The sequence below is a fragment of the Anomalospiza imberbis genome, chromosome 6 (assembly GCF_031753505.1).
Source record: "Anomalospiza imberbis isolate Cuckoo-Finch-1a 21T00152 chromosome 6, ASM3175350v1, whole genome shotgun sequence".
Classification (NCBI taxonomy): domain Eukaryota; kingdom Metazoa; phylum Chordata; class Aves; order Passeriformes; family Viduidae; genus Anomalospiza; species Anomalospiza imberbis.
Window position 1 is genome coordinate 35,761,321 of NC_089686.1, and position 21,902 is coordinate 35,783,222.

Genomic DNA, 21,902 nt, shown 5'->3' on the forward strand with positions numbered 1-21,902 from the left:
TACTGCTGCCATTAAGGGGGATGTGACCTACTGACAGAATCCTTCAGTGCAATGAGTAGCCATTTAGGGCATTCTACAATTCTCCCACATTCTGCCTCTCTTCAAAGAGTAAACTGTGTCTCTTAATAGTGGCATCTTGCCTTACTCAGACTCTTCCAGAGGTTAAGACACTTGCTTTTCCCTACCTTCAGTTTCAGCTGTGGCCAAAAAAACCACAGTCACCAAATCAAATATTCAGAAATGCATTTACTGTCTGAACTGAGAAAGGGATTTATTCTGCCCTTTAGTCAGAGAGCAAATACCCACAAAGGTGAAGGCCAGACATGCTGTAGGCAAAGCAGCTGAACAATGATCTGTGCAATGAGTAGGAAGTCAGATGCAACAGCAGAAGACTCAAATGTGAAATGTTGCTGACATACCTAAACTGCCACCCAGCACATGAAAGAGCAGCAGAGGTTCCCTGCACTAAACTCACCATGAAATATCAGACTACTAATTACTTCCTCATCATTACCATCCTGGACAGCTTCAAATTCTCAGCCCTCCCCTCAGAAGTACCAAGAAGTACCAGCAGTATCCATGAACACACCTAAAAGGCACTCAGCATCTTTGAAAGAAAACCAAACCTGATAAAATGCTTCCTAATGGGCCAATCTTTAGGGAACTTCAAATGGCAGGTCACTGCAGTGAATCTGTCAGGGGAGCATGAGTTACTCACAGCTTGGTGCACAGTTTTGCATAATAGGGTGAAAAGAGAAAGTGTGATCTGCAGAAATAACATGCTGAAAACCAAGAGGAAACATCAAGCAGAAGAGGTCCAGAGGGCTGTAGAACTCTCAACCAACAGAGGTGCCAGCCTGTCACACAAACTCTTGGAAGTTTAGTAACAAGTTTTGTTCTTTAAAAACAAAAACGCCTTTAGACAAAAAAAAACAAAAAAAAAAAAAAAAAAAAAAACAACAAAAAAAAACCTCATCAGAACAGAACAGAACTCACCTAAGGGAATGTCCATGGCTGTCACTACCGCTCCAAGCGTGTTTTGCACAGCTTCCCCCACCTTCCTGGCAATAAGTGTCCCCCCTTCCTCATCTGAAGGCAGTTCAGCCACATCTGCATAACACAAGAGTGAAGGGCTCAACACCTAAGTCCACCACCCCTTCAGCCAAGTTTCAGTTAATTTACATTAACAAAACCAGCAGCAAACCCAAAAGGCAGATTGGAATCTTTCCTCAGCCTTTATGTTCCCCATCCACAATCTTGGATTGCAGAGTGTTCATTTTAGCAATAATGGACAAAATAATACAGTCTGCTGTAACATAAGCACCCCCGCTCTAATGCTAGCACCAGACCATTAGCAATTGCTAGGAAAACAAAAGTAAAGATACAATTAGAAAATAATTTTGTCAGCAGTTCAGGTGTCTGGTAGGGTCATCTTTCTTCCAAAACATACTGAGCTCTTCAGCTTCCTTACCAAACGCTGTTTGGAAAGCCAGTATGAACAACTCCGTCTACATCCACAGAAAATGGTTGTGATCCAGAAATTAGCGACAAAGACTTCAGGCTAGTGCCCAGGGATAGTTCTGTCACAATCAACTCAAGATTACCTAACTGGATGCCCCTGTTGTCATAGCAGTTGTCACACACACGCACTGGTGCTGGTCCCCAGCCTCGCTCAGGCACTGGACGGGTCTTGGAAGAACAGCCATCACAGAAGCCCTCTCCACAGGCCCGGCAGTGATGCTTTGTGTCGTTATCTTTGAAAGGTGTGTTGCACTTCTTACAACTCTAATCAGAACAACACAGAAGGAAGAACTGTTAATTTGATCATCCTGAAGTGAAAAATAGAGAGCAGAAGCCCAGGATGACAAGTTTCAGACTGAAATTATGAAAAATACAGTTACACACAAGACTTGGGTGCTATCAGCCCCCTAACTTTATCCCAGGAAAGTGATTTAGAACAGTAGGTGTATATTGGTTAAGCCAATATATTGCTATGATCCCTTCATTCACAATCAAAAATAAACACAGCCATATCTTGCAGGGCTGAATGATGGATATTTGACCTTTGTGTGGGGTAAGAATTCAGAAGGCAGTTTTCAACGAAGAAGAATCTGTTTCCAGCAAGACACAGGGAATGCTTTCCTAGTTGAACTGTTTGGGTCGGCTTTTTACATCTGGTATGAAACCAGAATTTAATCTATAAAAATAGTACTATCAACTGCAGTGGCCAGATTTGAAGTGTTGATTATTTGCTTTGAAAAACAAGTTCATGCAAGCCAAGATTTTCTGTAATATTGCGAGGATAGTAGCTCACAAAGAGCAAGCAAGTCTCTTTATCAGGGCTGGGCCAAGTCTCTGCTCATAATTTCTCTGGCTAAGTCAAGAATGGGAAGAGGAGAGAGCACTTCAGATTTCTCAAAATTGTAGGAGTAGGGATTGCTGCAGTAAAACAAAGAAGCATTTAGAATCTGCAAAGTACTTTTACTTAAAGAGTAAGGAAAAGAGGTTTTAGCTACGCAAAGCCTTTCTCTCCAGCAGCTGCTATTTACCAGAATCTGAGAGTTGGGTCTCCAGTAAGCTGGGGCAATCTGATCTGTCAACCAGGAGGTCACAGCTTTTGTGGGTCCCAGGCTAAGTTCAGATACTGATTGAGCCATGAAATTCATGCCATCCAACAAACGCTGGGCTGCATTGTTGTTGTCTTTCAGAAATCCATCAGTCTGGAATGAAACAGATATTAATTTGACAATAAAAACAGGGAAACTTTTTTTTTTTTTTTTTAGATTCAGATGGCTCTGCAACCCATTACTCCTGATAAACTGGAGGGCAAGCAGGAGTAAAAGATTTACCAGCCCTGCTTTGAAAGACAGAAGTAGGCTGGCAACTTAGCCATTTCAAGATAGTCAAAAGATGCCTGAAAGCCCTTGCAAAGTCTCTTTTGAACAGCAGGGATCAGCTTAATGAAAGGCAATCTATTTTCTCCATCAATATCCAGAAGAACCAAATTAGCATGTGCATGGCTGCATACATACACAAAGACTATCCAGCAACCAGACTTACCCCTGGCCAGACATGCTCAATTTCTGTCCTCACTACAGTGTTCACAGGGTCTTGGTTGCCAAACCAGTACTGCCGGCTGCGATACACCACCCCACAGTTGGGGCACTCGATCACGTACCTGCACAGGAGGAGGACAGGTCACCTCTCTGGCAAGTCCCATGCACCAGGCAGCACAGAGACCACAGAGAGCAGAGAGATCCCAGCTGCAGTACTCACCCTGACCAGGCATACTTGGCAAGGCCCAGCCAAGGGGAATCCGTGGAAGCAGAGGTTTTTGGCACCACGCTGACCTCCATCCCTCGTTCATAACAGGCCTACAACATAAAGGCTCAATTAAAACTACATTATTGCGAATCCAAATCTACACCTGGCTGCTGTAAAGCACATAATTAGCGTACAGAGATCCACAGCAAAGGAGCACTCATCAGAACTCATTTAAAAACAAAGCAAAACCAAACCCACTATCAATAATCACATCAGGGAAGTATTTCTATATCAATAAAAACCATGATGGTAGCCAAAAATTTTCCTGTCTCCTGCACAGATCCTTCAGAAAAATTGGCTAATACCAAGCACTGAGCATAAGCAAATAAGCGTAACTATGTCAAATATATAAAAGGTCAACATCACCCAGGTTAAGAGCAGCCAACTTCAAAATTTAGCTAGAAAATGACACACAGCACACAGAGGAGATGAACTGTCCAAGCAAACATACAAGTCAAATAAGCATCAATTTTTCTTGTCAACGCTATGAGCACCTCTGACATTAAAAATAAAAAAAAAAGGAAGAAAACAGGCACATGCAGGCACATGCCTGTGATATTCCTCATTTACTTGGTCATCCTTTCCTTTTTCATTCTTCAGACCTTGTCCTTGTATCTCACCTTGCAAGTGTAGACTCTGTTATCATACTGGTGAGAATATCTGCATCGACTTTTGGATTCATGAGGGACTCCTTCCTTTGCATGGTTCATGCTCCTCTTACAGCCACACCTGAGTATGCAAGAGCAACCCATGAGTTGTTGCTCTTAGACACAGGACAGATGTCACCAAGATTTCATTTTTACTGCTATCTTACATTTTTATAGATGTTGTGCCCTCAAACCATCTTCACAACTATACATACAGCAATTACATAATTTATTATTGAAAGGCAGGCTCTTCAAAAGGAGGTGTAGCAACTGTTTCCCATACAAAGCAGCACCACACAACAATTCACTGCAGAAAATGCTCAGCATCAGAAAAGAAGCATAACCTGCCACAATATCGTGTTGCTATACAGCTCCCAGACTCAGAGCACTGACTGCCATCTACTGCCCTTTAGGCTCAATCTTGGGGCTCTTTCCAGAGAGCTACAAACCAAGATCTAATCAAATATGGAGCACCACTTAGACCTGTCACTGAATGCAGCCCCACTCCATGATGTATGCTTTAGGATTGTTCATACTGTTTAGGCAATAAAAACAGGAAAAAAAACATCATAAGAAATTTCAGGGGATTTATTTAGACACTCCTTTCTTCCTGCCCTGCTTGCATTTAGGAAAAGATATGGGCAGCACAGGTTTGTAGTCATGCACAAAAACACAGTAGGCAAAAACCATGCATCCAGCTGGGATGTAGCAATAGTGGCTGTCCAGTTCACATAAAAGTTGAATTTCAAGCTGATTTTGCCTGGAAGTATTAGCTGAGGATAGATGATGTCAGGTGTCAAGATGTCACAGAAACTTTATATTCTGTGGCTGCAGGTGGGGGCAGCACTATCCTCTAGGAGGATGGAGAAGCATTTCTCATCTACTTACCCACAGCTGAGGCACACAGAGGAGCATGTGAAATATTCATCTGGAAAGAAAGAGCTGTGAGCCATCTGGTCATCAGGGATCTCCCCACTGAAGCGGTCACTTAGAGCCTGTCAAACAAAAAAGAATGAACTGGAAAGGGATTAAGGGCAATGAAGACATTTTGCAAAAAAAAAGCATGGATTCCTCTACTGGAGGGGGAGGCAAAGAGAGTACACTGCTAACAAATTTGTCTTACTAGCCTGGAAAACAAAACAGGGATTGCAAACGAACCAAGAAGGCAATCTTGCACTTGTATGGAAGTGACTTGAATACTTGTAAGATACTCTTTTTCTCTACTCTCCTCTCCTCCTGTCCCTAGTTTGAATTTTGTAGTAGAAATGGGTGGTAGAAAATAGCATCCACATCTGTGTATCAAATCCATGCTCAAAATAGCAGGGTTCTTGCTAAATGGGCATTGCATTCGGGAAACCTCTGAAAAGAAACTCATAGGATCATTTCTCATAGTTCATGAGAACACTTTTTTTGCCTCTTGGCTCAGAAAGTGCTGCCCTGAGCTTTCCTCTGGCCACTTGAACAACTGCTCTTCTCTGGTGAAATGGCAAAACTGAGACAAAGAGATTTGTACCCTTTCCTAGGAACATCCATTCTCAGATTAAATCAGTCCTTAGTCTTGGCACACTTACCTTTTCAGTTCTTTTAGCTGTTATGTTTAGGAAAAAAAAAGCACTGGAACAAAGCAAATGGTTACAGTTTTTCTTGATGGAGATCTCTGAAGGCATGAGATCTAGCTGAAACTCTTCCTACAGCTGAGGTTTATATAGTGGCTGCCTGCCTTTCTCTTCCTCCCCCTCCCCTCACAGGGCTGGGGTAGGTGGAGTGGGTGCATCTTTGCTGTCTAACAAGGGTTGACTGCATTTACACGTAGACTTGTGTGTACCTCTCTCACCACAGCTTCCCTCAGGTAAGTTCTTTATTTAAACATTTTATTTCACACAATTCCAAGGAAATTTGCTTTACATTCTCTTTTAAGCGTGACTGATACTGATACTTTTGAATGAACTCAAAAGTTAGAGAAGTGGACAGAAATCTCCAGCAAGTCTTGTGTCCTCAGCAAGTGAAGCAAAAGAAGTTAATTTGTCGTCAGTAGCGATTTGAACACTTTACTGGTCATTAATTTAAGTACACCAGCAGCTATATGTGAAACCAGGCTACTTGATTATTGCAATAACGCCCTAGAAGTTAAACTAAAATTAATGATTCCAACTGTTTTTCCCCTTGCTGTCTGCTCCCAAATGCAAAGAGCTGAGTACATGCCACCCTGACACTTCCCTCTGTGCTTCAGCTACCACTAACGCAGAGCAGCCAGAATTATCTGTTCCAACAGCTGTGACTAACACCTGAAAAGACTGCTAACACTACCTCCTTCTGCAGATATGCCCCAGTTCTGCCTGCCCCTCCCCAATGACAGCTATGCTCTTCAGGCCAAAGAAAATACAATGTTAATCAGGCAGTGGTATGTGGAAACTTGTAGGAAAGACTGCAAATTTAAAGACCCAAAAATCGCTGTGACATCTTAGCAAAGGGAAGCATCTAAGAAAATCACTTGCTCTAAAGTAATACATAATTTGGCTTGATCCCATCCTGTTCCCTAGCTACCAGCACTTCTTCCTCCTTCTTTTTGCCTCTTAGCCCTTGGGTTATACTAGTTAGTGCTAGGTTTTGCCAACTATTAACTCTCTCCAAGTCTCATGCATTTCCTCCTTTTATGCTGAGGCCAACTTTAGGAATTTTATGAAAAAAAAAAACCTTCTAAGGTCTCTCTTTGTCAATCACTGTCATTAGGTGCTTGTCACTCACAGCATCAGTTATTTTTTTCTTCCCAGCTCCGATTTATGATCTTGCTCAGTTTGGCTCTTTAATTTTTCTCCCATGGTCTTTACTGAAGTGTTTGTTTTGAAGTAAAAAAAAACTACTCAGCCTCCCTGGCTGTTAGACAAAATTATCATTCTCATGGAAGACTTGCATGCAAGTCTGCATCACTGTTTCAGGTGCTCTGCCTTTATGAACCACAGATGAGTTAATAGCAACAGTGGTACAAATAAACACTGTGACAAACTCTTCTTCACTTACTTTTAGTGCTTTGTAGATAACCCCGGGCTGTCTGGGTGACCGAGTAGTGTTGTTCTCCAGCTGCTGCTCCACAGCTCGCCTAAGCCCAGAGAAATCTGTTGGAGGATTGTATGTCCTTGTTCCCTTGTAGTGAATTGAGCTGAAAGCCTCAGGAAAACAGCTTAGCTTCCGAAACCGATCCTGAATAAGCTTCTCAGGAACCTCAGAAGGATGATCTATATGTGAGAGTATCAGCAAGTTCATTTGGAACTGTTTAAAACAATACTTTAATTGCATAGTATTTTCATATGCAATATAGACCTAGTTTTCTTAATTAAATCTTCTAATACATCTGGAATGCAGTTATCATTATATTTTAAAACAAGGAAAATTTTCCAAAAGCAGTCTCTGTTTTGTGATACACAGATTTAAAGCTGTCTTTTCTAAGACCAAGTTTCTCAGGTAAAGCCAGACACATCTAGGTTTTGAAACACAGATATCCAGATTACAGAGCAAGTTAGGACACAATACAAGGAAACACAATGTCAGCACATTTTTTAGTTCTGTTCACCAGACCATAACTTGGTATAGCTATTCCTAGCACCTGATAAGTGGAGGACATGAACCTTACATGGGCTGCCTGATCTCCATGCCAACCCTGTAGCAAGGAAGACCAAGCCTTTATCAACAATTTGTACATGGCAAAGCACTTCAGAACTGGCCACATCAGGTCAGACTCCACAGAGCCAACCACATTCTCCTGCCTGCTTCCAAGTACCTGGTGTACATTTCAGAATAAGGCAGGCCCCATCTTCCCTGTCCTAAAACTACATAAACACACTTACTTCAATTATCCGTTGAGATTGATGGTTACAGCTTTCTGCATATCCATATATGCTAAGAGGTTTCTTTCCTATTCCTACTGTGATCAGAAGTGACCATAATTTTTTTTTTTTTTTGTGACCTTGACTTTGCATACAGGTGCAAAGTGTCCTCATGGGTCACTAAAGGCTGAACTGATGAAATAGCAAATGTCAACAACTTCATGAAAGGCTGAATTGCTAATCAGCAAATTGGTATATAAGGAAAGGATCTGCCTTATAGGTAAGTTAAAAGTTACTAAGAAGTTACTCCAATCATAACCAGAAAGAATGTCAAGTTCTTCTACTAGTTTAAAACCTCACTGTTTAGAAAAGCCAAAATGAGAATGTGGGTCAGCCAGGACTGCTGAGGTATTTATTACACAAGAGACAGCTCCTAGATGTTCACAAACAGTGGGACTGAGCCTCAGCTGCTATTGCCTGTGGGATAAACTCATGTCCAAGAAGTTCATGGAGAACTGTCTGCCATGGGATCCCACACTGGAGCAGGGGAAGGACTCCTCTCCCTGAGCAGCAGCAGGAGCAATGTGTGATGAACTGGCCATAACTCCATTCCCTGTCTTCCTGCATGGATGGCAGGGGAGGAGGTAGAGCTGGGAAAGGAGGGAAAGCTGGTTTTAAGATTTATTTTACTTCTCATTACCCTGCTCTGATTTGGTCAGTAATAAATTCAATTAATATTCCCAAGTCAAGTCAGCTTTCCCCATGATGGTATTTGATGAGTTATATCTCCCAGACCTTATCTCAGCTGATGAACTTTTCATTATATTTTCTCTCTCCTGTCCACTTGTGGAGGGGAGTGATAGAGCAGCTTTGGTGGGTGCCTGGCATCCAGCCAGGGCCAACTCACCACATCAGTTTTCACTGATGTATCACCCATACTCATGAATTTGTATGATGACCCCTCCTGTGGCTGGCAGAACTCATTACTATTCAGTGCTGATGTTCAGCAGGCTAAGAGGATTGTTCTAGCTGATTTGGAAGACGGAATGTTCCCAGACTGAAACCAGTGAGTGCAAAACCCAAATCACATTTTTACATTGTAGTAAAGAGTGCTGAATACGCAAGGCAACCTGATAGTTTACAGACAGCGTTTAGCACGTTGTAATTGGAATTGCCTACTCACCAGAGCCCAGTAGCTTGGTGTACACAGTCTCGTGAAAGATGATGACACCTGGACCCAAAGTTGACAGAGGAACATCTAGGCCACAGCGGGCTGTGGTTGCTTTTAGTTCCTTGGTGAAGTGTTTTAAATAAGCCTCCGAGGCATCACCAAGGAATTTGAAGAGGTCATTGTGGAGCCTGTCAGCACGAGTACGGTAGATGACAAGGTCAGAGATGGCCAGGACCTTCAGCAGCAGCCGTGTTCTCTGGCTCAGGTTCACAGTGGCCCCCAGGAGGCCCTCAGTATCAATGACCACCACTTTGCGGACAGGGTCATAGGCTGCCCAGACTCCAACTGTGCAAGACTCCTGGGCAGGAGACGTCTTGAAGACTTCCCGGCCATAGAAGAAAGTGTGATTAAGGGTGTGAGACTTGCCATCCCCTGTGTTCCCAAAGATGGACACTACCTTTAGGTGCTGGTCAGGACTGCAGTCCAGTTTCTTAATAAAGTCTTCCTCATTCCTTACCTTCCAAAACAAAAAGAGAAAATATTGTAACTATGCAATTGGAGTAGACAGCACTGAAAACACAGCTGGTGTCAGGATTCATAAGATTAAAAAGAGTGATTAGGTCCTCTTCAGATTTCATCATAAGTTTCTGAAGCACCAAGTAGTACAAAGCAAAATGCTAGAATGCAGTTTTGTAAAATGTACACATTGATGGGATTTATGTTGTTCCATCATGTAGCTGTTTTGGAAGTCATGTCTCACTGTGATTATGTATGTAGTCAACTCTCTAGTAGCTCACCCCATTCTCTGAGACAGCCCTTTCAGACAAGGGAGCAACACTACTTCCAAGTCTGTCAGAACAGCTGCCTGGAGCATGGCAGACTTTCTCAGTAGCACTCGTCTCCTGGCAAGCCTGCAAGTTCAGGCGTGAAAGAGGGGATTGCTTTTACTACTTTAACTTGCCTCATCCACAGAGGTTGAGCACCTGTTTAGGTACAAAAATATCTGCCATGCACTTGTACTGCATCTATCCACAGCCAGGGGCTCTCAGACACAGACTGTCCTATTCCCACTACTCTCCAGCTGATCAATCCTTCAGCTGGAAAGTGAGAGCAGAGAAGAAGCAGCAAAGCTGTGCACTGGAGTCCAGTGCTCGAAGCAGGTCAAACTGGCTCTCACAGAAATGCCACAACTACCTCAATGATCCCTTTCATAATTTACTGTAATGTACATTCATTAAAAAATAAAACAAAAGAACACACATATACAAAACCAAAAAAGAAGTGCAGGTGACTTCTCTTTGGCTTTACATAGTTTAAGTGTCAAGCATTGTGTTGTCTAGGCTAAAGAACAGGGCATTTTCTGTTCAGATACTGGAACAACAGGAGCAGATAAACAAGCAGTGAAATGGGCTAGGGCTCTGTACAAAGAGCCTCCCTGATCTTGTTGCAGAATAGATCCTTGGCTTTCACAGGTTTCATGCTTCATTCATTTGTTTAGCCTTTACTGTTTTGTCTTCCAACAGGTTTTATCCATATATTATATGACAGGGAAGAATATGACAAAAACACTTTTTGAGAAAGATTAAATTCACTTTCTTCATCTCAATTCCCTCTTCAAGAACTCCCCATCAACTGAAAAGAGCAGGGCTTCCATCCCCTCTCACCTGCCACTTAACTTCTGGAAGCTCTTAGCTATTTCCATCCTGCGAGTACAGTTGGAAGATCTCACAATCTATGAACCAGAGAGGCAATGAAATAATAAATGGTTTCTTTGAACAAGCTTACTCGTAAATCAGCAAATTAGTTTAAGGCTTAGCCAGCCCCATTTGCTTTCAACAAAACTAGCATCAGTGCCTAGACTTTGAAGGAAAATAAAAATTAGCCAGCATAAAAAACCAAAAAATAGCCAGTGTGCCAGATTATGGTTGGGAGCAGTGTTCACAAAGAAAACCTGTGGGTTTGCAGTAGCTTCTCACAGACTCAAACTATTCAAGGCAGCCTCACAGTGTAGAAGAAAACAGGAAACAAGAGACATCAAAATGCTCTCAAGAGAATCTTTCCTGGTGTCTGTGGGGGAACATCAAGATTCACTGAGATTACAGGTGCACAAGAAAGGGTTGGCTTCCGTGGTAGCTGTGATTATTAGCTTATCATCAGGAAGGTAGCTTAGATGATAGATGCAGTTTTCCTTAGTGTCTCTTAAGATGTCTCTGTGGAAGAAAGGAAGTTCTTGGTTCATGGAATAGCTCCTAAAAACATTCACATATTAGACAATATAAATATGTTATGTGTACATAAGCAAAAAGGAATATGATAATGTCTTCTTCAAAAAAGTTTTGGTTTTAACTCCCACCTTCCAAACTTCTCACCAAAAAGGTGACAAGATGTGTAGATGTGGTGCTGAGGGACAGTTTAGTGGTTAACTTGGCAGTGCTGAGTTAATGGTTGCACTTGATGATCTCAAAGCTCTTTTCCAACTTAAGTGAGTCTATGATTAGAGAACCAGCACACGACAGTATCTTCTGACACACAACCACTAAGTCAAGAAGAATGATATAAATTTAACACCTTTCTCAATGAAAGGAAATGTAAGCTACAAGATTTATAACAGCACATCCAAATGTATACCAGCATAAAATTACACACATCTGAGACAAATCAGTACAAGCAATCAATCAAGTGGAAAAAAAAAAAGAATTCACCTTAAAACATTACTTAACACTGGCAATACAAGTAATGCTGCTCACAGTTCAGAAAATATTTTAAAAAGATAATGCTTACAAGAATTTAAACACCTAAAATCAGAAGGAGAAATGGCAAAGCAAGCTAAAAGAAGATCTGCAAACCTTTTAAGCAGTCCCGAACTTCTAAAACAAAACGGAGCCAATATTAGGTAATTGATCTTAAGGACAGAGTATCATATCAATTACTAAACCTGGAAACAGAACAGACCTATCAGATCTGCCCAGCTCAACACAGACCAGTTCTTGAAAACACTGCTTCAAAATTAGAGATTTTGATCATAAGCAGGTGCTCAAGAAGAATCAAAGCTGAAAAAACAAATTTCCTAAAAGTTTGATGAAAATGGACAACAGAGTAGAAAAGAAAGACTCCAATAACATTACTGAGGAAAGAGCATGTCTCACGTCCACCCCCTGCCACCTCTAAGACACAGTAGTAAGCTGAGCAGTCATGCCCATACCTGCTAGCCAGTAAGCATGCTGGCTGGTCCATGACAGCACACATACTGCTTCTTACTCAAAAGACAGAAAATGTGGACAACACTGGATAATGGGAAGAAGACATACCAGAAATAAGACTTCATTAATTCTACTGGTCAAAGAGTTACTTTTTACTAAGTAAATGTTTTACAGTAGCCTGAGAAAGTTTCTGTGAAGGGCTGTGTCAACAGATTAGTTTATAGAATCTTGTATATCATACCAGTAGTTCCAATCTGGTATTCAAGAGTAAGTTATTAATCACTTATCACTTATTAATCACTGATCCAGCAAACACTTAAATACATTAATCATGACTGTCCTCAGTGATCTCCTAGCCTTCAGCCAAGCTGACAGTGGACATCAGTATTTTCAGGTCTGGAGTCCTACAGAGCCTCAAGCCCAAACTGAAGGACCTGACACCAGATGCAGGGAGGACAAAATAAAGCAGGGGACAGACATGTTACAGGGATCTAAGGTTAGATTCTCACACTTTGATTTTATTCCCCATGTGGGTGCAGGTCTGGCTCAAGCAGATGGAAGCATTTGTATTAGAGGTGTTTCCTAACCTGAAGGGTTTTTTCCTGTTTATTTGTCTTCACTGCAGTACCACCTATGGGTTCTGTTGAGAACTGTTATCAGCCACAGTACATACCCGTGGACAATCCTTTCCCTGAACTGAATGTATTTTTCAGATCAAAATGATCCTGTTCCTTTTCACAGTGCTGGCACAGGAATTCAGGTTCAATATTTTCATGGGTTTGTATGGAGTTTAACAGCATGAATTTCAACAGGACTTAGAGATCCCTGCAATGAAGGGTAGAGGCTGCCCATAACTGAGGCCCATGTCTATTATTACAGAACTCAGAGAGACAAAGACAGAAGAGTTAAATCCTGCTTAACAACCCTACCCAAAGAGATCCTATTTCAAACGTTTTAAGACAGTGGTGGAAAAAAAAAGGGGGACTGGAGTAACCCAATTTGACTGGGCTCCTCCCTAACCCAAGAGGCAATATTGACTGAAATATTGCTATTACCAGGTAAGTTAACCTTGTAGACGACAGCTAAGTTATATCAAACTTCTGAAAGCAGAAAAAAGACTACGAAGTCCACTAAACTGCCTGCTTGCTGAAAAAGTACTTTTTCAAGGACTGAAAACTAATAAAGACTTTGAGGTGAATGCAACTGCTGCAAAAATAACAGTAACATAATAGCATAATCTAACCCTAAAAGAGAACAATAAACAATGCAGAAGTCATGGTTTTGTATCTTAAATACCTTTCAAGCTCCTGTAGATGTTAATTTGGCCACAGAGCTACCAATTACCACTCAAAAGTCACAGCTCTAGCAGCAGAGACCACATCCACGTGAAGAGACTTGTCCAGAAGACATCAAGTCAACCAGCAAGTTCATGCTGTCTTCCTAAACACTCCTAAGAGTAACTCAATTACCTGTGTGGACACTACTTATACCACTGTCCTTGTTAAGAGGGGCATTTACAAACTTACTTGTGTAACAGCTGGATTCTTCCTAGAAAACAGTTATTCTAATTATTTTCCCAATTTCAGGGTGTTTGAACAGGGAGGCCAAAGGACTCAATCTTCTTCCTTTATGTGATCCTACAGCAAAGCATTAACAACCCAGGTAAAAAAGCCAGAAGTGTGTACCGCAGTGACATCTGCCTCCCAGTGATCACTGCAGAAAAGAGAAAGTGAAGGCAATGGAAAAGACAGAAAGGCTAGAAGAGAGCAAGCTGATTTTACTTTCTTGAAAGAACCCCAAAGCACTCACATCGCATTCCTACTGGCACCATCCAAGAGCCCAAAAGGATTCATTGGAAAAGTGCAAAGAGGGGTACAGCAGGGGAAACACTAAAACTCCCCATTTTCCCCCTCAAGAATATTTAGTTCAGGAACTTCTTGAATGAAAGTGTGGGTAATTTCAGAGTGGCTTGCAGCATCTCTCACCTGAGTCAGTGACAACTGATTCTTCTTTCCACACCAGCACTCATATAGCAGATGGACAATAGAGACAGAAAAGACTTTCATTAGTGTCCAAGAGTACAGCATCATGAAGAAGGTGCAAGACTGGTTTCAGGGAAAAGCACTATTTGTAAGTGGCTACGTTAAAAATTAGCTAAGAGTCAGCCTGAGACTGTCAAAGGAGCGGTGTCTGCTAAATGGATGGCTCTCTCCCACCTTCTAAAAGCACTCTTCAAAATACTGGTGTAAGTCCAGTGGAAAAAGGAATACTCCTAACCAGCAATTGCTGAGAAGTTTCTCTACTGCTTTATTCCAAAGACAGAAAAACGGTGCACTTAAATTTAGGTGAACTGATAATAGACCGAGATAGGAGGAATACTGAAAAATAACAAAGTAATAAGAGAAAAATTCCTAGAGCATAGGAGAGTAAACTCCCAAAAATACCTTGGCAAGAAAACTTCACTAAAGCAAAAACATGAGGAAAATTCATCTATAGCACATCAATAGTATCAAGGGACAGAAATTACATATCCTGATCCAACAGATCACACCAGCCTAAAAAATTCATATCCTTCAATATTTTTTCTTTCTCCTTTATATCCATGACAAATATACTAGCTGTGACTCCTTATTTTACAGGATATGGACTAAATTTTCCAGAAATATTTCACACAGCTGACTGTGCTACCCTAAAGTACAAAAAAAAAATACTCCATCAAAAACACATTCCCCCAACAGCAAATGAATCAAGAGTGTCACAGGAACTAGCACTATTTACTAGACAAATACAAGTCAGACTTAAGAGATCATGACCTTCTTTCATTAAAGAACACTTACATTAGCTCCCACTAATGGACAAAGAATACTTGACAAGAAAAAGCATTCCTAGAGACTCCATTCTCTCATCCCTAGACTTTATCCAGGCTCAAATCAGTAGATAATAAGAAAAAATCACAGTATTTCCATCAGGTTTACAGGAGGAGTGAGAAAAGCAAAGCAACTAGCAACCCTGCAGAGTCATCAAGATGTATGTGTAACTTTTTCACAGGAGGGGACAGAGGAGGACACATGAACTATTATGCTGTTAGTGACAGGTTATTTAATGATTGTACAAAATGGTCTGCATTTAAATAAGGGCTATTTTGCGTTATCTTAACTGACTGCAAAGCATTACACAGATGCTGCTCATATTTGCTGAGGGGAAGACCTAACTCCTTTAGGTGTCGACCTGCTAGAAGGAATAGAAAAAACTTCAAGGAAAATGGCTATATTTAGGAAATTGAGATATCTATTGGCACAACAAAAAGACCCTGCAAACTAAAGAAAGGGAGCTTATATGGATATCTCAGGAGAGACATAGCAATAAATGTATGCTCCTTTTCCCTCATAAAACTACACAGCTGGGGAAATTATTTTTGTGACTAGATGGAGGAAAATTTTTCTTTTATTCTAGTCTCCTTAGTAAGTCAGAATACAAAGCCAGTAGGTTTTATTCTTGTTTGCAACTCACAGATTGGGTAATTTCTTGTGACAGAGCTAGTTTCTGGTCAAAGATGAGCAAACTCTAAGGCAGATATTAATAACCAAGCATGTCCTCTATCTTCTGGGATCAATGAAGACTTTTTCTACTTCTATTAAGCATATGTGCCAAGTCCTTAATTAGGCCTTTGTCCAAAGTGCTATCATAGAAGCTGCTAGTGACACTACAACCAAGTTCTGATCTTGTGGTAAGAACTCCCAACATCTGTTCCCCAAGATAAAAATACTGCACTGTTGTCATGCATTCTAAAGCATTCAGCCCTGCCTCAAAAGTAGTAGTAGTAAATAAAAATGCATTGTATAACAGATGCATAACTCTGTTTTATGCTAAAGAGCTCCTTTGCAAGCGTGTTGCTTAAAGACAAAGCAAAAATGGAAACTGTTCCAGAAACTGCATAAATATAAGTACAAGCAGCAAAGAGATCCAGGTGAGTAGAAATGTTCATGGGACAGTAAGAGAGCCTCAGGATTTTAAACAAGTATCACAACCTGAGTCATGTTTTTATTGTTGTATTTCACTGTATTTTCCTTGATAGGAAATACACAAATACCAATTTAAAAACCCAGTTAATTGACTCTGACTTCTTATGGGAACTGCCTCCTGTCTGCAAGGGGCAGCACTAGTGACAACACAATGATGCTTGTTTGAGAATCCAGGAAGTTAAAGATAAGAAAGGAAAGCTGACATCTTGGCAGAGCAGATCAGGAGATTCAGTTGAGGGACTTACACATATAATAAAAGAAGGCACACAGTTTGAGTCTAACAAGGCAAAGAGCAGATGTGGAAGATGTAAAGAGTGACAGGACCAAAGCAATTGACTGAGGAAGTAATCCCTACAATAACATTCTCAGATGAGCAAGGAAGATATGTCAGAGCTGATTAACAAACAGATGCAGCAGTTCTCAAGAACAATTTGAAGCCTCAGATTTAGATATGCAAAAGATAAGACCAAAAGTTTAATACTGTGTAAAGAGAAACTGCATAATAGAGTTTGACAAAGACAGCCTAGAATGAGGTCTAAACTGCTGATGATGCCAGATTGTAAAACAGTCAAGACTTGTTTTCTAATAGAAGTCAGTGAGGTCTTATGAGGGACAACAAGTCCTGGAAGAAGGAAGAAAAAATTCGTCACGTAGGTCAGGATGCCTGGGGACTAACTCACAAGAGTTGCAAAGCATTGCACTGTGTGGTGTGAGATAGCTGGGGCTGGACTCCATGAGGAACAACTTCCCTCTCTGTTCTTCCACAGACTTGCAGTACAAACTTGGATTTAACCTTTAACAACATTTTTTTTTAACATGAGAGAGCCAACGTCTTTTTGAGGTGCTCAGATATAGTGCTGTTATGATGAACATCACAGAAAAGCTTGTATTTCACAGATACAACCCTTAGCTGCCACTGGTTTTCTAAAAACAAGCAGTGATTTAAAATGGGACCTTTTCTGTCTACTGGATTTGAACAAGCACAAGAAGTCCTCAGCTTTCTGAGCTTATGCTATGCTTGCAAAGCACAAAAAGCTTTGAGCAGGCCAGCACATCTGTGCAACATGGCACAAAGACAATTATGCAGATCTCAGAATTATCATAGCTGTATCTGTGTAGTGCTGAGCCCAAACTGAGAATTTCCACCTCTCCCCTGAACCAATTTGCTCAGGCACAGCTCCTTATGGATTAATCCACATTGCTTCTGGATCTAGAACTAGATCAGTCATTTGCTTACACACTATAAATATTCTTCAGTTTTAGAGCTACCACCTCCAAGAAGCCAACAGGAACAGTGAGATGAAACATAACCACTTGAGCTTAACAACCCCAAAGGAAACTAAAAAACAAATCTTTTAGCCCTGTATTCAAGTTATACGTTTATAAACAAATATACATGAGTGATTATCTCAATCCATCATCTGCTATTCTAGCAGCGTTAACTAATTCCATCTAATTGGGGGCGGGGGGCAGTGGTAGGGTGGTGTAGATTTTACCATTTGTAATTTTTAACACTGTATGGCAGAATCTACCACTGATAGCAAATCAGCAGTTTCCTCTCTTATTTTCCAACTAATGCAACAATTTTCAAGCTCCAAAGGTCACTAACAGTTAAAGACAGATGTTAAATTCTGTTAAATTCTTATCCTCTCTGCTCAAGATTAAAAAGCCGCACACTCTCAAACTCTCAACTTCCATATTCCAAGTTACTAATATTTTGGCATTTTTGGACAAAAAGTTGGTTTAAATAAAGAACATTCTAATGATTTCTCCCCAAGTAATGACAAGCACAAAATAAGATACTGATGATCACTTTCCTATAGCTAAATTGGTTCCTCAGTATTATCAAGAGCAAAAGACAACTACTTAGCTCTGAAGACATCTTCTGTGACATCTGACAGGCCTTTCTAAATAAAGGTCCTTATGCTCACTAGCAGAATTATCACTATAATAGCAATCACTCCTTAAATTCCAGATGTCAGATAATAATTTAACTGAAATCTCTCAAACTGCTTTGATACTGGCTGTGAGATGTCACATATGTATTCAGCTGTGAGGAAGAGAGGATCACTCCAGATGGAAGAGCTCTGATTCAACATCTTCATAGAGAAATAAGATCATTTTTGGAGAGCTTCTTCAACCCAACCCTGTTCTGACCAAATTGCTATGATCTGATAAAAGACCACTGCTGTCCCAATAAGGAAGTTGGCTTTATTGCCCATGACATTTAAATAGCAAATGCACTTGCTTGCAGGAGGCAGCCAAAGGTCTACCTCAATAAGGCTTACAGATTCATGAGTATAAATATAACTTAAACCAGTACAACCACACACAGACACAGTTTGTGAGCAGCTTTGCAGGATAGCCCTGTTCCAAGGCATTTCAGAGCTTGCTCTAGTGGCCAGAGGAGGATTATTGAAAAGTCTGTATCTTAAAGTAATAGTTGCATCTGTCACACATTACAAGGAAAGAAGTGTGTGCTTAGGGCTTGGAGGCATACAAACTTAAGACTGCTACAGACCTGAAACTCAAGCACTCAGTTTACAGTCATGGCTGTCCTGCATAATGTGTGCTCTATGTCAGTGCACAATAAGCACTATCATCCTTTCCTCCCTTTCCCCTTCAAAAGCCATGATAGTTTAGCAATCGGTACACCGGAATTGACAAAAATATGACTATTCTATATTATTGTATAATTACTGTGTACATACACATACATGTATGTACACACATTTCTATAGTAGAGAATGGATATGAGATACTTAAGTCACATTTCCTTGTGATGCATGACAGGTACATCAACTGTTACTATGATGGATACAAATAACTATCAAGAATAAGAATACAATCACAATTCTTTTTAATGATGGTAGCATGAGTATGAGTTAAATTAGAGCAACCTGATACTGAGTCTCCAGGTGACTACACGTTTTCTTTCAGTGGCTCCTGAATGAGGTTTAACATAGGGAATGCAAACTGAAAGTCAGAAAACAAAGTTCAATTTTTAGTTGTGTAATTAATATGCTCTGTGGCTTTCACACATTTTGCCTTCTAAAATGCTTACCAAATATAAGGGCCAACAGGAGAGTACTATAACTGCAGATATTGAATGCTAGGCTTTCTAAAACAGTACCTCCTGGGAGGCTGCTCCTAGTCAACTAGTTCCTATAATTTTTATCAGCAGACCTACCCCAATGATAACTTCCCCCCTCTTTCAACAAAAGGCTAACGTGTAATAATATTTGTGACAAGCAATACATATTAACCATGGTGTCTGTAGGACTTGTATGGAACACCTAGGACACTTATTTCTATTTTGTTCTACTCCTAAAAATCATATGGATTTACTGGTGCTAAATGGTAGCAATGGGCTGTAGTCTTGCATTAACACTACTTGATACAGTGCCCTCTCCTAGTCATACAGCAGGAAATTGTCTGTCAGCACTCCCATTTGCAGGACACCTAGTGCAATACAGTGTATTCAATTTTGCTCAGGAACTATCAGCATCCTACACAGACAGCTCTTATCATTGTTGTGTGTGTCTCAGTACAGAGTCAATTCTTTCACCAGCTTTGCTTACCAAGCCTCTTAGAGAAGGCTCTTGCCACACATAAGGTTTAGTGAACTTGACCTTTAGAGGAACTCATGAGCAAGGCCACTCGAAGGCACTGTGTCTCTTTAGCCCAAGATGCTCAGTGGCACTTGTACTTTATCTGGCCATCATTTTATTACCGTTGCACCAATTACACTTCAAGTATTAACCATGCATAACAGCAGCCTGTTGGACTAAGAAAGAAACTAAAGCATCTTGCCTGTTCACAACAAACCACAACAGTTCTTACCTGAATCTCCTCAGTTTCATCCACCAAGAGGAAACTCACAACTTTTTCTGTCATCTTCCTTCTCTTGGTCTCCTCATCCATCCCCTCCTCCTCTTCCTGTTCTTGGGCTTTGCCAGCATGGTAAACGGTGACAGGGTGCTTCCTTCTATTCCCCCCAGCATGTGTTCTCTTCTGACATTCCACACAGAGGTTGATTTTGCACACCTGGCACCTCACCGCTGCTATCTGCCTTGAGCCCGTCACACTGGCATGCATTATGTTCCCATTGGCACCTTTGCAGGAGTCACAGTACGGGACATGGCCGGGTCTTATACGGGTCCGTTCATGGTTCCGCAACCTTTCTGGCTGATGCAGCTCTTCTTCACAACGCTGGCACTGCAGGCTCCTGCACTCATCGCACTCAAAGATTGCTTCATCTGTCCCACTGCAAACATAGCTTTCCTGGCACAGGAGTGTCGTGTTCTGTCCTTTCTCCACAGTTTGCGTGTGGGCACTCATCTTCAGATTTCTTTAAAGCAATGTTTTTCCCTCCTGTTTCTGTTCCAAACAACGATATGTGTAAGAGTCAGTTCCAAATTTACTATTTCCACAAAAGAAAGAAACACAAGAGGAATGTTGTCTGCAGTTAATTTTAAATAGTGAATATATGTTTCTGCAAGATTCATACACTGACCTGCCTTGCAGGAAGACTGTTGTTAAGTACTAAGTACTAATGAAGTTTTCTTTCTCCAAAATAAACTTAGACAACGTGGCTGGTTTCATGTATTATTATACCCAAATGCTGGTATACATTCTTTCTCTGCCTAGCTGTTTAACATACTGTCAGAGATGAGAAAAAAACCCCAGCCTGGTGTACTTCAACAGATACAGCAAGTATTTCCCTGAAGCTGAGAACGGAGACAGCTAGTGACACAGAGACGAAAAAGGTATCAGAAATGCACAAATGCATATATATGTACACACACACACAAAAGGATCGTGTCAAGACTAGAAAATTCTCTGCTTTCACTCCACAGCTAAGCTCCTCCTTCAGAGAGTTCACAGTATTTATTTGCTGGGAATTTCCTGATGGGCTTCGCCAGATAAACAAAAATCCGCTCTCTTTGTGCGCTCCTTCTAGTAATACTAGAAGACGATCGCTACCGCGGTCAGGCTCACAGACAACGGATTTTTTTTCCCTCTCCCTCTGCGCCCCAAGTTGCCAGAGCAGAACCCTGAGATCAGCGCCCGCCGAGGGCAGCCTGCGCACCCCGCCGCCGCCTTTGTCTCGACCGCTGCCTCGGGGCCGCCTCCCCTGCTCCCAGCCAGCGCGGAGCCCTTCTCGCTCCGGGATGACCCTCGGCGCCCCCTCCCTCTGCCAGTCCCGGGCGGACGCTGCCCCGCGGGGCGGCCGCACTTGTGGCTCGTCCGCCCGCGGGGGCTGCAGGCGGACCCCGCGCACCCGCCCGCGGTTACGTAACGGCGGTGCCGGCCGGCGCCTCCCCCCGCGCCCAGACCTACCTGGGGCTGCGCCCGGCACCGCGCCGGCCGGCCAGGGAGGGGGAAACCCCCGGGTTCCTCCCGCCGAGCAGCGGCAGCGGGCGGGAGCCGCGGTGGCACCGGGAACAAAGGCGGCACGGCACGGCACGGCACGGGGCGCCGCGAGCCGGGCTATTGTTTACAAGCCGGCGGCCACCTTTCTTCCCCTTCCTCCCGCCGGCAGCCGGTGACTAAGGACTCGGGTCCCGGCCGCGGCTTCCTCCTCCCCCCCGTCCCCTCAGCGCCCGGGGGGGATCTCGCGGTTCTCCTCCCCCAGTGGTCGACCATGCAGTCGGGGCGCCCGGGGGAACTGAGCAGGGCAGGGCCGGCCAGGACCCGCGCCCCCTCCGCCCGCT

At 42.1% G+C, this 21,902-nt stretch overlaps 1 protein-coding gene across 2 annotated transcripts in view; it reads right to left on the minus strand.

Moving 5' to 3' along the window:
- The window catches only part of ZFYVE1 (zinc finger FYVE-type containing 1), a 24,120-nt gene extending 2,219 nt beyond the window's left edge, over nt 1–21,901 (minus strand). The window contains exons 1-11 of one of the 2 annotated variants that reach the window (XM_068193332.1): nt 21,529–21,901; nt 20,029–20,565; nt 8,976–9,480; nt 6,990–7,204; nt 4,860–4,966; nt 3,945–4,053; nt 3,277–3,374; nt 3,061–3,178; nt 2,550–2,720; nt 1,605–1,785; nt 997–1,110 (exon numbers count right to left, since the gene is read on the minus strand). In XM_068193332.1, coding sequence (XP_068049433.1) covers nt 997–1,110; nt 1,605–1,785; nt 2,550–2,720; nt 3,061–3,178; nt 3,277–3,374; nt 3,945–4,053; nt 4,860–4,966; nt 6,990–7,204; nt 8,976–9,480; nt 20,029–20,526 — 2,116 coding nt within the window. In that variant the 5' untranslated portion in view covers nt 20,527–20,565; nt 21,529–21,901. Of the gene's footprint in view, nt 1–996; nt 1,111–1,604; nt 1,786–2,549; nt 2,721–3,060; nt 3,179–3,276; nt 3,375–3,944; nt 4,054–4,859; nt 4,989–6,989; nt 7,205–8,975; nt 9,481–20,028; nt 20,566–21,528 lie in introns of those variants that run through there. The other variant, XM_068193333.1, reaches the window with a different exon arrangement.
- Between the last annotated feature and the right edge of the window lies 1 nt (nt 21,902).